This window comes from Saimiri boliviensis, chromosome 21 (genome assembly GCF_048565385.1).
Source record: "Saimiri boliviensis isolate mSaiBol1 chromosome 21, mSaiBol1.pri, whole genome shotgun sequence".
Lineage (NCBI taxonomy): Eukaryota > Metazoa > Chordata > Mammalia > Primates > Cebidae > Saimiri > Saimiri boliviensis.
The window spans coordinates 23,522,711-23,539,648 of NC_133469.1; the positions used below are offsets into that span (position 1 = coordinate 23,522,711).

Here is a 16,938-nt window from a genome sequence, read left to right on the forward strand (position 1 = left end):
AATGGTTTTATGGTTCTGAATGCTTGATTTCTTCCCCCAGTTATTTTTTAGTTTTTCAGTTTCTAACTTAATTACGTTGTGGTCTGGGAACAAGGTCTGAATGATATCAGTCCTTTGAAATGCGGGGCCATCCAGCTTTCATAAGCGTTGCACGTGTACCGGTGAGGCGGTTGTCAGACGCCCTGCTGCACACGTGAGCGCCAGGCCCGCCTGTCCGCTGATTCTTAGGCCTTGAAGTCATTCTGCAGGTGACCGGGGTCCCCAGCAGGCACAGAGAGAGGCCTGTCCTGTTCCCTTTTGCTGGGGCCTATTTTTGCTTTATGCACTTTGAAGCTGGCCTAGGAACATGCCAGTTTAAAATGGTAATTTCCTGGCGAATGGCTCCTTCCTTCCCTCTCATTATCTCTAGAAAGGACTTTCACCAAAAGCCTATTTTTCCAACTATGGATATGGCTCAGGCCAGGTTTCTTTTGGTCATTGCTTCCCTTTATGGCCTTTATATTTTAATCATTTTACCTCTAACCTTCCTGGCCCTCCAGGTGTAGACACATTTCCTACGGAGCCAGTTCCCACATCAGTGATTACATTTCGTGAGTGTTGCCCTGGGCGTTCTTACATCTCAGGCCCTCCCTCCGGAAGCCGAGATGCCCATCCTTTAGGGATTCCTCGGGCAAGGCCCTCTTGGTGGCTGTGCCGGTGGCCTCCGAGTGCACGGGCCTGGATGCCGAGTGGCCGTTCTCTGAGTGGCAGCAGCTGCCAGGGCCACAGATCCCGGTTCTGCCACTTCCTTGTGCTGCTGAGCATTCAGCTCTCAGCCTGGCCACCTTCCATGTGGCTCAGTCCCATAAGCTCTGACTTACTGTGTCTTCATTTTAATTCAGTTCACAATGTTGTGATTTCTTCTTTGATCCATAGGTGCTTCGCGGGTGTGTCATTTAATTTCCAAATATTGGTCGATTTTGTAGATACATCTTTAATCTAGCTTAACTCTGTTGTCAGTGAATGCACGCAGTGCGATTTCAGTGTTTAGAAATTTATGGAGGCTTGTTTTTGGCCCAGCACATGGCGTGTCTCAGGGAGTGCACCACCTGGACTTGAAAGGAGCATGTGTTCCGCAGTTGTGGGGTGGAGCCTTCCGTCAGCCTGACCTAGGTCAGTGGACGTGGTTCCAGTCTTCAATATCCTCACCGATTTTTTGGTCTCTTTTTTTTTTTTTTTTTTTTTTTTTTACTAGTTACTCAGAGAAGGCTCGTAAAATCTTTAAGTGTGATTGCAGTCGGGCCTGTTTCTTTGTCTCTGCCTGTTTGGCTTCATGAGCTTTGAAGCTCTGGGGCTGGGTGCTTCAGTGCGGGGACAGTCGCCTCGTCCCGGTGCAGGGCGCTCTTCTCATCATGAGGCGTCCAGGCTCTTCTAATGCTCTTTGTCCTGCAGTCAGCTGTGTCTGATGCTACACAGCGGCATCGACTTTCTTAGCTCTGCCCTTGCATTTTACTTCTTGCTTTCACTTTCAACTTGTCCTGACCTCTTGATATTTAAAAAGCATCTTTGGCAGACAGTTGTGTCTTGCTTTGTATGTTTTCTGACAGTCTCTGCCTTTTAATTGGCATATTTAGTCTGTTTGCATTCACTGTAATGACTGACCTGAGATGAAGTCTAACATCTCTACCTGTTTTCCACTTGTCACTTGCATTTTTGCCCCTTTTTTCCTCCTTCTCTACCTTCTTTTGTGGAATCAAAGATTTATTTATTATTATTATTTTTTTTTGAGATGGAGTCTTGCTCTGTCGCCAGGCTGGAGTGCAGTGGCGCAATCTCGGCTCACTGCAATCTCTGCCTCCCGGGTTCAAGCGATTCTTCTACCTCAGCCTCCCGAGTAGCTGGGACCACAGGCACGCGCCACCCTGCCTGGCTAATATTTGTATTTTTAGTAGAGACGGGGTTTCACCATGTTGGCCAGGATGGTCTCGATCTCTTGACCTTGTGATCTGCCTGCCTCGGCCTCCCAAAGTGCTGGGATTACAGGCGTGAGCCACCGCGCCCGGCCCCAAAGATTTACTTTTTAGTGTTCTGTTTTGTCTCCTCTCTTGGCTTCCTAGCTAGACGTCTTGCCGCTTTTGTTCCTGAGTGGTTGCACTCCAGGCACCTGCACCTTCTCCAGGTCTCCTTAGAGTCAGTGCTGTTCACGCCCCGCCTCGCAGGCAGGATGACCGCGTGCTGGGGCAGTCCCGTCTACCCATACGTTTAGCCTTTCTGCGACTGTTGTGATCTACTTGGCATCTACACATATTAGAAACTGCACCTTGCAATATTAGTTTTCCTTTTTTTTGAGGCAAGGTCTTGCTCTGTCACCCAGGCTGGGGTGCAGTGGTACAATCACAGCTCACTGTACCCTCAGACTCCCACCTCAGCCTCCCGAGTAGTTGGGACTGCAGGCACGTACCACCATGCCTGACTAATATTTTGTAGAAATAGGGTCTCACTATGTTGCCCAGGCTGGCCTTGAACTCCCAAGTTCAAGCAATCCCAAGTGCTGGGATTACAGGAATGAGCCACTGTATCTGGTCAGTTTTCCGTTAAATCATCAGTGGATTTTTCTTTTTAAACTTACGAGAAATTAAAAGGGTCGGGCGCGGTGGCTCAAGCCTGTAATCCCAGCACTTTGGGAGGCCGAGGCAGGTGGATCACGAGGTCGAGAGATCGAGACCATCCTGGTCAACATGGTGAAACCCCGTCTCTACTAAAAATACAAAAAATTAGCTGGGCATGGTGGCGCGTGCCTGTAATCCCAGCTACTCAGGAGGCTGCGGCAGGAGAATTGCCTGAACCCAGGAGGCGGAGGTTGCGGTGAGCCGAGATCGCGCCATTGCACTCCAGCCTGGGTAACAAGAGCCAAACTCTGTCTCAAAAAAAAAAAAAAAAAGAAAAGAAATTAAAAGCAAAACATTTTATATTCATTTTATATTTACTCACCCCTTGGCCATTTCTGGTGCTCACCCTATAGATCCAAGTATCTTCTTACATTTTTTGTAGTGAAAATCTGCTGGCAAAAAAATTTCTCTAGCTTTTTTTTATTTAAAAAAATGTCTTGGCCAGGCGCAGTGGCTCATGCCTGTAATCCCAGCACTTTGGGAAGCCGAGGTGGGAGGATCACAAGGTCAAGAGATCGAGACCATCCTGGCCAACATGGTGAAACCCCATTCTCTACTAAAAATACAAAATTTAGCCAGGTGTGGTGGCGTGCGCCTGTAGTTCCAGCTACTTGGGAGACTGAGTCAGGAGAATCGCTTGAACCCGGGAGGTGGAGGTTGCAGTGAACGAAGGTCGTACGACTGTACTCCAGCTTGGTGACAAAGCGAGACTCCATCTCAAAAAAAAAAAAAAAAAAAAAAAAAGTCTTTATCATCCTCCTTTTTAAAGAATCCTGGCTATGGAATTTAGGAAGGATCGTTTTATTTTTCTTCATGCCCTGTGAAGACGTTGTTCCGTTGTTTCTAGTGAGAACTCATGATGTCCCATCATTCCCGTGCATGTAATGTATGTTGCTTCATGGCTCCTTTCAAGATTTTCTTTTTCTCTGTGGTTTTCAGTCGTTTGACTATCATGTGCCTTGATAGATATTATTATCTTAATCCTGATTGGGTTCTGCTGAGCTTTTCATCTGTATATTCGTGTTTCTCATTAAAATTGGGAACTATCCAGCCACTGTTACTTCTTCACCGTTTTCACTTTCTCCTCCTTCTGAGGCTTCTGTGATTTATAGTTTGATAGCATCCGTGGCTCCCTGAGGCTCTGTTTGTTTTGGTTCAGTCATTTTTCTCTCTCGTCTTCAGATTGGGCAATGTCTGTTATCTGTCTTCTAGTTCACTGACTTTAAAAACAAATTATTATTTTAATTTTTAGATTACGCCTAGTCTATAAATTTCTCATTTGAGTATTGAGCTTTCCAGTTCTCTCTTTTCTATTCTGATTCTTTTTTATAATTTCCATTTCTCTGCTAATAGTTCCTATTTGCTCACTCAAGACAGTTGTTTTGGTAATTCTTTGAATACCTTTTCCTTTCATTTTTTTGAATGCATTTAAGTACTTTCTTTAAAGTCTTTATATGTTCAACATCTCTGCCATTTTGGGCCAATTCGTATTAACTGCTTTTTCCCTTGACTATGGGTCATATATTCCTGCTTCTTAGCATGTCTAGTAATTTGCTGTTTGTGTGCCAGACATGGTAAATGATACATGCTGAATCTCTGGGTTCTGTTATTTTGCTCTGAAGAGGGTTTGCCTTCATTCTGGCGTGCAGTTCAGTTACTGACTGTTCACCTTGAAATTGTGCAGGCTTGGCTTTTGGCTTCGTTAGGGCGGGTCTGTGGAAAGTTAATTCCCAGGCTTGTTAAGTGGGGTGCAACTCAACTTCCGGACTGTGCCTCTCTTGCAGACCTTGTCAGGGCTTGGTTTCTAGTTTTGTTCTGGTAGATCTAGGGTAGGCCATACTCTAAGGCAGAATCCTATTCCTGAGGTGATGTCATTCTGGCAGCTCAGCTGGTCTCAGGCTGTCACACAATCTTTGTACTCAGGCTCATTGGCCCTCTGACACTGTTGACCTCTCGTACTTGTTCCGTTTAACCCTGCAGCTCTGGTAAGCCCTGTGGAGTCCGCTGTGAGCATGTGTGATCCAGCCCTCACACAAGACTCATGGGGACCCCTCACACCATCTTCCGCCCGCTCTGTTCCTTTGCCCTGCTCCACGGATTTCAGACCTCTGGCTGCTGCAGATTCTGATCTCTGCCTCCTCGGCTTCATGGGACCAGTATGTTCTGCCTGGACTTCATACCCAAGGCATTGTCCCCAGGCAGAGAGCTGTGGGGGCATTTGGGAGGCGGATCTCATCAGCGGCCCTTCTCTGCCTGGTGTTTCCTGCCTGTACACAGTTGCCTTGTGTATTTTGTCCGCTTTTTATGGTTGTTTGCAGCAAGAGGACTAGTCTGGTACCAGTTACTCCATTATAGCCATTTTTCCTGTTTTTCTTGCTTTATGGATGATCTATCAGTTTATTTGCTAAACAGATATTTATAGTTATTTTTGGGGGTGGGGGACACAACGCCTTGCTCTGTCACCTAGGCCGGAGTATGGTGGTGTGATCATAGCTCACTGCAGCCTCAGACTCCTGGGCTTAAGCAATCCTTCCACCTCAGCCTCCCAAATGCACTACAAGTGCATGCCAGCATGCCTGGATAATTTAAACATTTTTTTTGTAGAGACAGGATCTCTATATGTTGCCCAGGCTGGTCTTGAACTCCTGGGCTCAGGCAGTCCTCCTGCCTTGGCCTCCCAAAGTGCTGGGATTAGACAGCTCTTCATTGGGAATTGTACTCTTCATTATTGTTAAGTATTTTATATAATCTTACCTAATGCTTTGGCCCTGAATTCAAACATTCCTATTATTCAGATTACCCTGTTCTTCTTGTTTGCATTTTCCCAATATATCTTTTTCAAGAGTTCCTTTGGAATCTCCCTTATACATGGCACAGATTTGGGTTTCACTTTGAAATTCAATCATAAAACTAAATTCAAATGATCCTCCCATCTCAGCCTCCCAAGTAGCTGGGACTACATGACCACAGCTGGCTAATTTTTAATGTTTTTTCAAGACAGGGTCTCACTCTGTTGCCCAGGCTGGAGTGCAGTGGTGTGATCTTCGCCTCCTACAGCCTCAAGCTCCCAGCCTCAAGCAGTCCTCCTGTCTTAGCCTCCCAAGTAGCTGGGATTCTAAGCATGAGCCACCACACCCAGCCTGTTGAGTCTATTTATATCTTCTTTAAACTTTATTATTTATTTATTTATTTATTTATTTATTTATTTATTTATTTTTTGAGACAGAGTCTAGCTCTGTTGCCAGGCACCAGGCTGGAGTGCAATGGCGCAATCTTGGCCCACCACAACCTCCACCTCCCGGGTTCAAGCAATTCTCCTGCCTCAGCCTCCTGAGTAGCTGGGACTACAGGCGTGTGCCACCATGCCCAGCTAATTTTTGTATTTTTAGTAGAGACAGGGTTTCACCATGTTGGCCAGGATGGTCTCGATCTCTTGACCTTGTGATCCATCCGCCTCGGCCTCCCAAAGTGCTGGGATTACAGGCGTGAGCCACCGCGCCCAGCCTGTTGAGTCTATTTATATCTTTTTTTAACTTTATTATTTATTTATTTATTTATTGAGACAGAGTCTAGCTCTGTTGCCCGGCACCAGGCTGGAGTGCAGTGGCGCGATCTCGGCTCACCGCAACCTCCACCTCCCGGGTTCAAGCAATTCTCCTGCCTCAGCCTCCTGAGTAGCTGGGACTACAGGCATGTGCCACCATGCCCAGCTAATTTTTTGTATTTTTAGTAGAGACGGGGTTTCACCATGTTGGCCAGGATGGTCTCGATCTCTTGACCTCGTGATCCGCCCGCCTCAATCTCCCAAAGTGCTGGGATTACAGGCGTGAGCCACCACGCCCGGCCTCTATTTTTCACTTTAAGCAGATGTACAAGGGAAATACTAGGAAACAAAGGCACCTGCAGTGAGGTGGGAGAGGAGAAGGAAATGATGCTATTTTTGTCTTTACTTACGGTGGGGGGTGGTCAGATAATCTCTCAGGGATGAGGCTGTGGTATCTTTGGCCTCAAAGGACAAAAGCTGAGCGAAATCGGTGAACTGAACCACCATCCCATCTCTCTCCGTGCCCTCCCATATTTCTGTTAGTTATATAACCGGTTCCGTAGCCGTAATCCCCATATTGTTTCAGAGCTAATCCTCCAGGTACGCGGATCCAGTGCTCCCTACCAGACCATTTGCTGCAGTTCACCGGTTATCTCTTACGAGACTGGAGTTAATCTTCTAGTCCTTCAAGAACAGCTTATGGCTGCAGGATTCTCTGAGTTCTTACATGTTCAGAAATGTTGGTCTGTTGTTTTTATAGTTGAGTGACAGTTTGGCTGGATATAAAATGCTTGGACCTTTGCTTTCCTCCTCGGCCTTCGCGGGCGTCACTGGATCATTCCTTGGTACCATGTGGCTGTGGAGCATTCTGAGGACGGTCTAAACGGTACCCTCGTCACCAATATGGTCTTTTTGTCTGGTCACCAAAAGGAGTTTTTTAGCTACAAAGTCTAATACTTTTACTAGAGGCATATCTTTTTTTTCTTCTGAGACCAGGTCTCACCGTGTCACCCAGGCAGGAGTGCAGTGGCGATGATTTCAGCTCACTGCAGCCTCCATCTCCTGGATTCAGGTGATCCTCCTGCCTCAACCTCCCAACCTACTATAATCCCAAGTAGCTGGGATTACAGGCACATGCCACCACCTCCAGCTAATTTAAAAATAAAATTCTTGTAGAGATGGAGGCCTTGCTGTTTTACTCAGGCTAGTGTCAAACTCCTGGACTCAAGCAATCCTCCCGCCCCAGCCTCCCAAAGTGCTGGGATTGCAGGCATGAGCCACGGTGCCCACCCCATTCTGCTCACTCTGCATTATTCCTACCCTTTGTGTCCCTGGCTGTCCTGTTGGAGTCGCTGCTGCTGCTGATTCTCCTTCATTGCTTTGAGTTTTTCTTCCACCTCTCCGCTGAGCTCTGCCAGGTCAGGTTTCCTCCTCTGCGTTCTGCTGCTTTGGGTTCTTGCTTTACAGAGGGGATGCAGGGCCAGAGCTTCACTCACGGCTTTCTTTGGTTAATTTCTGACGGCACTGCCTGCTGACAGTTCCCGTTGACTTCCGCTGAGTGCTGCCATTGCTTTTCCTGTTTCTTCTTCCTTTTTCCTTCTGCTATCTTTGCAGAGATGTGTGATTCTCAACTGAGGCAGCGTGGCCCCCTCAGGAGGTCCTTAGAGAAAAGAGTGCTGACGGAAAGCTCACCGTGCATGGGGGCTGGTGTAGAAGGAAATGGCCCTTGTTTCTTGTCATCATGGTGGCAATGTCCCTCTATCAGTCAGCGTTTGGGCACAGAGGTACCAAGCGCCCTGCAGCACAGGGGACAGCCGTGTGGAACCAAGACGTGCCATGGCCACAGAGGCAGCGCTAATCCCCCACCCTCCAGCTCCCTGCTTGCCATTTGAGAAGGATGTCAGGGAGGGGTCAGGGCAGGAGGCTTCCTGCTCACCCAGTGCCGAGTGTGGGATGCCTGGCCCAGGAAGAGGCCAGCACCCTGTGCACACAGGACCTGCCTGTGTGGCTCTGGGTCTTGTGCGGTGCCCCGCCCCCTCTCAGAACCCGGCCAGGGATGTTGCCCCCACCAGGCAAGGTATACTGAGTGGCTCCTGCCGCCTCCAGCGAGTCTCCCCCTTGCCCCCCTCATCCTGCCAGCCCCCCATTGGGTCTTGCTCTTGGCAGCGCTCCCAGCCCTGTCAAGTTTGGGGGTTCACATACCTCATGGCTTTGCTGAAGATGGAGCTTGTGTTTCTCATCCTCATCAGCTTTGGGGTGGTTGTGAGCTTCTTCTGGGAGAAGTGCCCGCGCCTGCTGCTGTCAAGCCTGAAACGTGGCCTCTCGCTAGGCGCTAAGGTGCAGCGTCTTCCTGCGGGTGAGGGGCCCCAGGCCCCAGCCCCTCTGGGGTTTCTCCTGCAGCTGGGACTTCCCTGTCTCTCTGCTGCTCTCTGACTGGGGAGGAGTCGGTCAGAGCAGGTGCGGGAGCAGCAGGGCGGGGCCCCAGACCAGTCCGAGGGGAGGGCTGGAGTCCCCATTGTAGCCTGAGGAAGAGGGGAGGTCAGCTGGGCAGGAGCGTGTGGCCCTCACGTCCGGGGCCTGTGGACCTGCGTCTCTCCTGGGGCAGCGCTGCCACACGGGCCTAAGGAGCAGACTAACGCCCTCCCCACTCTCACAGGTGTGTGGGACCCACCAACTCACCAATCCCGGGATTGCCGAGGTGACGATCCGGCCGGACCGCAAGATCCTGGCCACCGCGGGCTGGGACCACCGTATCCGTGTGTTCCACTGGAGGAAAATGCGGCCGCTGGCCGTGCTGGCCTTCCACAGCGCCGCCGTGCAGTGTGTGGCCTTTGCCGCCGACGGCTTGCTGGCCGCGGGCTCCAAGGATCAGCGCATCAGCCTCTGGTCACTCTACGCACGCGCATGATTCACCTGCTCCCTTTCCAGGAGACACAGAGGGCGGGCCGTGAGGCGGGCATCAGGCCCCAGCCTCGACCTGAAACCTTAAGGGCCTCTGAGGACCAGCAAGTCGTGGCCCAAGGACCATGGAGTCCCCACTGTCTTCACGAAGTTGGCAATTTTTTTTTTGTGGAGTGTGTCATCACAGGATGGTGACTCTGGAGGCCAGCTAGCGCCCTGGGCATCTGAGGCCTGCAGGAGACGTTGGCTTGGCCTGCTGTGTTGCCAGCTGAGGGTATTTTATAATAAATTTCCATTGCCAAGTTGTTGGCTCGAGGCAGGAACTCCCTGAGGCGGCCCTGGTCCCCCACTTAGCATCAGCGCCCTCAGCCCCCACCAGGCAGGATGCTCAGCCCCGCCCTCACCCGTGCGGTTCAATGTCGGGAGATGACAGACCCCGACCACAGCTGCCCGTCCACATGACCCCTCACCCCAAGGAGGCCAGGAGCTCCCAACACACAGGTTGAGGCCAGGATCAGGAAGTAACTGAACTCCCCAGAGAGTGAAGCAGAGCAAGGTGCCCGTGAGGGACAGCGAGGGGGCCAGGCCAGACGTAGAATTCGGGAGGGCACGCCTGCCCAGAGAGGGTGCGGTGGGGAAGGTGGGCAGGGTGCGCCTCCGGGTGAGTGCTGGGCAGAAGGCACGAGAGCAGTGAGGGAGTGTGACGGGCACAGCGGCCAAGGCCACAGTCACAGCTGCGGCTGCACACAGGGCGCCCCGCAGGGCACAACACAGCAAGAACGGGACTCAGCAGCCGGAGCCCCACACTGCACACGACCGGGCCCGGCCTGGCAGGGCTCTCCTCCTAAAAGCAGGTATTGACTGGGAAAGAACCAAGACCCTGAATATTGGAGTGGGTCCCATGGGCAGATCCAAAGAAGCTGGGACCACAAACGCCTGTGTCTGCCCTCAGTGCTGGCAGAGACGCTCTACCTGAAGACCTGGGGCAGCCTCCCTTGAGGCGGTTGTCCTGCGAGGCCCTGCCCATGCTCCTTGGGACCCCCCACCCGGGCTCCTAGTCTTAGAACTAGACTTGAGTCCAGTAGGCCTCCAGGGTGAGGTACAGAGGGTGACCCTGAGAGGGGCGCCAGCCTCCTGCAGGACCACGTGGCGTTTCCAGGTTTCTGGGCAGAAATCTGGAGAACATGTGTGGGACGGATCGGAAGGGTGTGGGATCCAGGTGGCCGGAGCGTGGGTGGATCAGGGCAGTTCCCGAGACAGACCCACCAAACAGAGGGCTGGGTTGGGCACTGCAGCTTGGGGCCAGGAAGGTGCCGAGTTGGGGGTTGAGGGCTGATTACAGCCCGAGGGTGCTGAGCTGAGTGAAGTGGATGTGGCCAGCCGCTGTGGGGTATGGCCGAGGAAGGCTTCCAAGACCTGTGGATGAGAGTGTCGGTTTTGTCACTGAGACCTGTGCACCCACTGCAGGGGGTCCAGAGGCCGTGCCCACCCCCACTGTGAGGAACATGGTTGCTAGGGGGCTGGTGTCCTCAAGGGGTCCTGCGACCACTCTTCTCTTCGATTAGAGGTACGATGGGGAGCGCTCCACCAAACAGGGACATCAATGCTGGCCAGGAAAGTGGCCCCAGGCCCAAGCTTGGAGACTGTCCACTCCAGCACTGGCCTGGCCCCATCGGACAAGGGTGACCCCCAGGTGCCCAGGACCTTTGGTGGGGGCCTGCTGCTTCTCGAGTGTCCTGTGGCTGGCCACCAGGATGGGTGGGGCACTCCAGGAGGGATTTTCACATCACCGAGGTGTCAGGGAGAGGAAGGGTCCTGGGTTCAGGCTGCAGTGGCTGCAGGTACTGAGGGAGCCACGGCCTGGGCGCTCTTCACAGGCTGTCACAGAGAGGGAAGGTGTCAGGGCAGGAGGAGTGGGAGTCAGCCTTGCCAAAGGCCCCTACCGGGCACATCTGCCCCACTTCAGCTCCCCACTGAGGGTTCTGGGCCCCTGCCCCTTCCCCTGTTTACGTCCCTGTCATCTTTGGCATCATCACTACAGTTACAAAACTCCCCGGGTCCCACGGCCACGAGGCGTGCATCCTGCATGAGGGACTAGGTGTGTGTGCCAGTGTGAGGTTGGCGAGTGGCGTCGCCTGCTAGCATCTTACCTAGAGGCCATGAAGAGCCGTGGACAGGGATGTACAGACCCCGAGTCATCCCCTGGCCCTCGTGCTTTCAGTCAAAGGCACAAGCTCAGAGGCACAAGCGTCGCCTGGCTCTGAGCTGCCTGCCCCAGGCCATGTGGTGTTGAGTAGTGTCCAGGCACATCTTGTTCCGAATCTCAGTGTGCAGGGGTGGAGTTAGGGGGCAGCGTGAGTCCTGCGTCCTGACACAGCCCTCACCCTCCAGCACGCAACAGGGCCAGTTGTGCATCTGGGTGGGTGGGCAGGCAGGGGCCCCCTGCCAGGCAGGTCCAGCTTCTGAGGCCTTAGAGATGTCCTGGGGAGGGTGGGGGCCCTGGATTTGTGTTCACGTGGCTGAGTTGCCTGGGAGAGCAGCAGAACCAGGTTTGAGGTCCAAGCTGGCCGAGAGCGCTGCGGCTCTCCTGGTCCTGGTCCTCTTCAGCTGCTCCGTGGCGTCCACAGCAGGGCCATGTGGCTCTGGATGGGCCGACCTTTGTGTGAACAGAAGCTGGGTTGTGATGAATCACTGTGCATCTGACCAGACTCAAAACCTCCACACCGGAAGAAGAAACAGCGTCCCAGCTCCAGACATCCAGCCGGGATGTACCTGGACGTTGGTGTTGTCTTTGTAGCAGACAGCCGCTTCCTGGAGGCTGGCAGAGCGACACCAGAGCCGGCAGGGAAGGCATGAAGCGGGGAGGAGGGGCCGCCCAGAGGCAGCGCGCGAGGCAGGGCATGTGGCTCCTGGGATGAACCTGAGAGGTGACTCCTGGCAGCATGGCTGGGCACTGCCATCACGCCCCTGGCCAACCCACCAACTGGGAGTGCAGCAGGCTTCGTCCATCGGCCCTTTCACATCTTCCTCTGTAACACCTGGGTGGCAGCGAGGTCTCTGAAGCCAGAGAGAACTTGTGTTTGGAAAGAACGGTGGACTTTTCTTGCCGTTTTCGGTGCTGACTCAGGTAGGTGTGTTCTACCATCCTGTGTGTTTTGGGCTCTTTGAGTCAGGGTCTCACTCTGTCCCCCAGGCTAGCGGGCAAATCTCAGCTCACTGCAACCTCTGCCTCCCAGGTTCAAGCGATTCTCCTGCCTCAGCCTCATAAGTAGCTCAGGACCGCCCAAGGAGGTGCATGCCCAGCTAATTTTTTATTTTATTTTTTTAGAGAGGAGTCTCACTTTGTTGCCCAGGCTGGTCTCGAACTGTGCTCAAACGATCCTCCTGCTCTGGCCTCTCAAAGCGCGAGAATCACAGGCCTGAGCCACTGCAGCTGGCCCGCTGCCCTGTTCTTACTGGGAGACTTTCCATGTGTCACCGTGCCAGCACAACGTAGCTAGTCCTCTGCTCGGGGCCCCGCAAGGCTGCGTCAGGGTGGCAGTGGGGCTGGGGTTCTTTTCTGTTCCAATCCAGATTCTTGTTACTGTGAGCCCCAGCCCTGGGCACTGTCTGCAATGCTGGTGTCTTCACAGCCAGCAGGGGTGGCCTTGGGGTGTTCTGTGCAGTAACTTCCACGGCCCAGAGTGGGATCCCCAGCCACTTCCTCCGATGCAGGTGGAGTGGCCCCTCTGATTGCCGGGAACTGTCAGAGGGGCAGCAGGTCCCACTTCACTGGCCAGCGAGGAGCTGTGTGCAGGGATGTGGGCTCTGGCACGTCTGCCTGGTGAGGCCCTGCCTCCTGCCTCCAGTGCCAGGGGGCCTCCCCTCTTGATGGTGGCCATCACCCTGTGCTGACCTCTGCGCAGCCCCACTTTACGAGGTAGGTCTGGCCACCACCCCATCCGCAGCCGGGCAGCACTCACCCAGCCTGGTGCCGCCAACAGGGTACCTCTTAGACAAGTGGCCGTGCCCGGAGCCTTTTCCTTCCTCCCTGCGTGTTACCAACAGGGTCTGGGACCAGGTGAACCTGGTGAACCTGCCTCTACCTCTGGCAGCGGGCGGCCCTGCAGGCAGATTGGGCTTGGCACGTAGCCCTGAGGGGTCAGCCAGTGCTGGGAGATGGTCCCAGGAAGGGCTCCCAAGCACAGCCCAGGACCCGCCGCCGCTGCTGGTGCTCCGTGTTGACGTGCCGTGCGTGTCTCCACTCCCCAGGCAGCGATGTTCACTCAGGTGTTCCCACCTGTGTCTCTGCCAAGAAGCCACAGAACACCCTCTGCACAAAAGGACTGTTTGCACAAAGGAGAAACATCCCTTCGGGGGTTCTTGAGAAACGCTTGATACTCAATTAGCTAGAACTTCATGCGAAATCCCAGCAGCAAGCCAGCCCCGGTGAAAACTCGGGAGCTGAACTTGACATGCACGTGGCGTCTACCAGTCCGCCAGCCCCGCCGACCCCGTGGTCCTGGGCAGGCACAGCTGCTCCTCGATCCCCCGGGGCCTGACTCTCCTCGGGGTCTCAACCTTCATGCCAGGTTTGCCAGCGTCCCCCTTTCCACCTTGCAGGTGGAAGGCCCCTGAGAGCCCGTCATTCTGTCGGCTTTCCCAGGTCAGTGAGCCGTGGCTTGGCACCTCCCCCGCCCCCATCAGCTTTTATGGGAGGGACAGCGGGGAGGCCAGGCAGCCACTGCGGAGTGGGACGAGTCCAGCCCATAGAGCTCGCCAGCTCTGGAAGGGAGGTCCCACAGCACTGGCTGGGAGTCCACATAGAGAAGCCTCGAGTGCGGGATGAAGCCACGGACAGTGGGGACCATGGCCACAGCGTGTGCTAAGCCGAGGAAATTAGTAGGAGGTGCTCATGACCTATTTTTTTTTAAGACCAGGAGCAGTGGGGGTCTCACTCAGTCACCCAGGCTGGAGTGCAGTGGCACAATCATAGCTCACTGCGGCCTGCTCCTAGGCTCGAGTGATCTCCTGTCTCAGCCTCCCGAGTACCTCGTAGGCTTTCGATGGACTGCTTCCACCATCCAGCCCTGCAGGTGGCCCGGGAGCCGCAGCACACCTGTCCCCTGCCACCTCTTGCATGCACACTTGGCCTCCTGACTTGGGCTCTGAAACCTGTAAAATGTGGGGTGTTGAGAAGTTGAGTCATTTGGCTTCATCCTGGTGCCATTATCTGTTGCTACTTTAAATAAACCACCCAAAACAGAGCAGCGTAACAGCCATTCTGTGCCCGTGGGCTCTGTGGGTTGGCAATTTGGGAGAGGCTGGGCCGAGCAGTTTGTCTGCTCCATGGGGCAGTGGCCAGGGCCGGAGGATCCGCTTCCACCACAGCCTCTTCACTGAGGCGCCTGGAGCCTTGGCTCCATCCAGGGGCTGGGCACCGTGGGGACCACCAACCTGAGTACCTTCAAGTGTCCTTGCAGTGTGGTGGTCTCAGGGACTCAGACTTCTTACTTGGGGGCCTCAAGAGCATGTCTAGTAAGCCAGGCCAGAGCCAGAGCCTTCTGTGACCAGCCCTAGAGTCAAGGAGAGGGGACACAGAGCCCCACACTGGGTGGAGGAAGGTCAAAGTATTTATGGCCTTTACAAAACAAGGCTTGTCCTTGTTTCTCTCTGTGTCGCAGAAAAGAGTGAACACAGACAGCTGAGGCCCCAGAAACAGAGAAGGAGCTAGAATCCATGCACATCGGCCTCACACATCAGTAGGTGGGAAGAGTCCAGTGGGCAACCATTCAGCTTACACAGCCACAGGCAGCCCACCCAGGACCACCCTGTCACTCAGCCCTGCAGGTGTGATAAGACACTAACAAGGAAGCTTAGTCCGTTCTCGTCCCGACACACCAGGCTGTATCTCCAAATGAAGGACAATGCAAAGACTCGCTCATCTCGAGGAAGAGATGCCAGAGTGTCACAAACTGAAAATAAATACCAAAGATGGGCTAAAGAGTTCCTCAGTGTAACAGGAGAATTTGTTATCAAAAGAGACTCAGCATTAAAAATAATGAAATACTTAAGACTTAGCTTACCAGGGAGGTGAAAGACTTGTACACTGAAATCTGTACAACATTGCCGAAAGAAATTAAAGAAAACAGAAGTGGAAGTACATACTGTGTTTATGGAATGGGAAACATAATATTGTTAAGATATCCCTACTGGCCAAAGCAATCTACAGATTCAGGGCATTCTCTTAAAAAATCCCAGTGACATTTTTTGTAGAAATAGAAATAGCCATTCTGAAATTCATATGGACTCTTAAGGACTCCCTAATAGCTAAAACAATCTTAAAATGAAAAAAGTTGGAGGATTCATACCTTCCGGTTTCAAAACATATTACAAAGCTATAGTAATCAAAACAGTGTGGTACTGGCATAAGGGCAGATGTAAAGACCAATATAATAGAATAGAGAACCCAGAAATAAATCATGTATATTGTCTAGTGATATTTTTCTTAATTAGAAACAGGCTCTCACTATGTTGCCCCGGCTGGTCTTGAATTCCTGGCCTCAAGCAGTTCTCCTACCTCTGCCTCCCAAGTAGCTGGAACTAGAGGTACATGCCACTGCACCTGGCTGGCCAAATGATTTTTCATATGATGACCATTCAGTGGGGGAAAAGACAGTCTTTTAAACAAACAATGTTGGGAAAAATGGATTTACACATGCAAAAGAATGAAGTTTGACCCCCCACCTCATACCCAATACAAAATTTAACTCAAAAGAGATCAAAGACCTAAATTAAGGGCTAACACTATAAAACTCTTAGAAGAAAACATAAGGCAAAAGCTTCATGACATTGGATTTAGCAATGAATTCTTAGATATGACACCAAAGGCACATGTCACAAAAGAAAAAATAAACTGGGCTTCATGAAAATGTACAAGATGCTGGGCACGGTGGCTCACGCCTGTAATCCCAGCACTTTGGGAGGCCGAGGCGGGTGGATCACAAGGTCAAGAGATCGAGACCATCCTGGTCAACGTGGTGAAACCCCGTCTCTACTAAAAATACAAAAAATTAGCTGGACATGGTGGCGCGTGCCTGTAATCCCAGCTACTCAGGAGGCTGAGGCAGGAGAATTGCCTGAACCCAGGAGGCGGAGGTTGCGGTGAGCTGAGATCGTGCCATTGCACTCCAGCCTGGGTAAGAAGAGCAAAACTCCGTCTCAAAAAAAAAAAAAAAAAAAAAAGAAAGAAAGAAAATGTACAAGTTGTACGCATCAAAATACACTCGCAACAGAGTAAAACAACATCGGCCCATAGACGGAGAGAAAATCTTTACAAACTATATATCTGATAAGGGATAAATATCCACAATATATAGAGAATTCCTAAAACTCAACAAGAACAAAAGCCAATTCAAAAATGGGCCATGCTGGGTGCCGTGGTATGTACCCAGCTCTTCAAGAGGCTGAGGTAAGAGAATCACTTAACCCAGCAGTTGGGAGTCCAGCTTGGGCAACACAGTGAGATCTTGTCTCTAAAAATTAAAATAAAAAAAATAGGCAAATGACTTAAGCAGACGTATCTCCAAAGAAGACGTCAGAGTAGCCAGCAGGTACAGCGTCAATATCACTATTCATTAGGGAAATGCAAGTCAGAACTATAATGCGATAGATACCGCCTTACACCCGTGAGGATGGCCACACCAAAAATAACGAGACAGAAAACAAGTGCGTGGAGAGATTCCTAAAACTCAACAACAACAACAAAAGCCAATTCAAAAATGGGCCATGCTGGGTGCCGTGGTACGTACCCAGCTCTTCAAGAGGCTGAGGCAAGAGAATCACTTAACCCAGCAGTTGGGAGTC

General features: G+C 52.2%; 1 protein-coding gene across 1 annotated transcript in view; it reads left to right on the forward strand.

Annotated features, from left to right (window-relative positions):
• The window catches only part of GNB1L (G protein subunit beta 1 like), a 75,220-nt gene extending 58,890 nt beyond the window's left edge, over nt 1-16,330 (forward strand). The window contains exon 7 of the mRNA XM_039462441.2: nt 8,849-16,330. Coding sequence (XP_039318375.2) covers nt 8,849-9,100 — 252 coding nt within the window. The 3' untranslated portion in view covers nt 9,101-16,330. The remainder of the gene's footprint in view (nt 1-8,848) is intronic.
• Nucleotides 16,331-16,938: the final 608 nt, after the last annotated feature.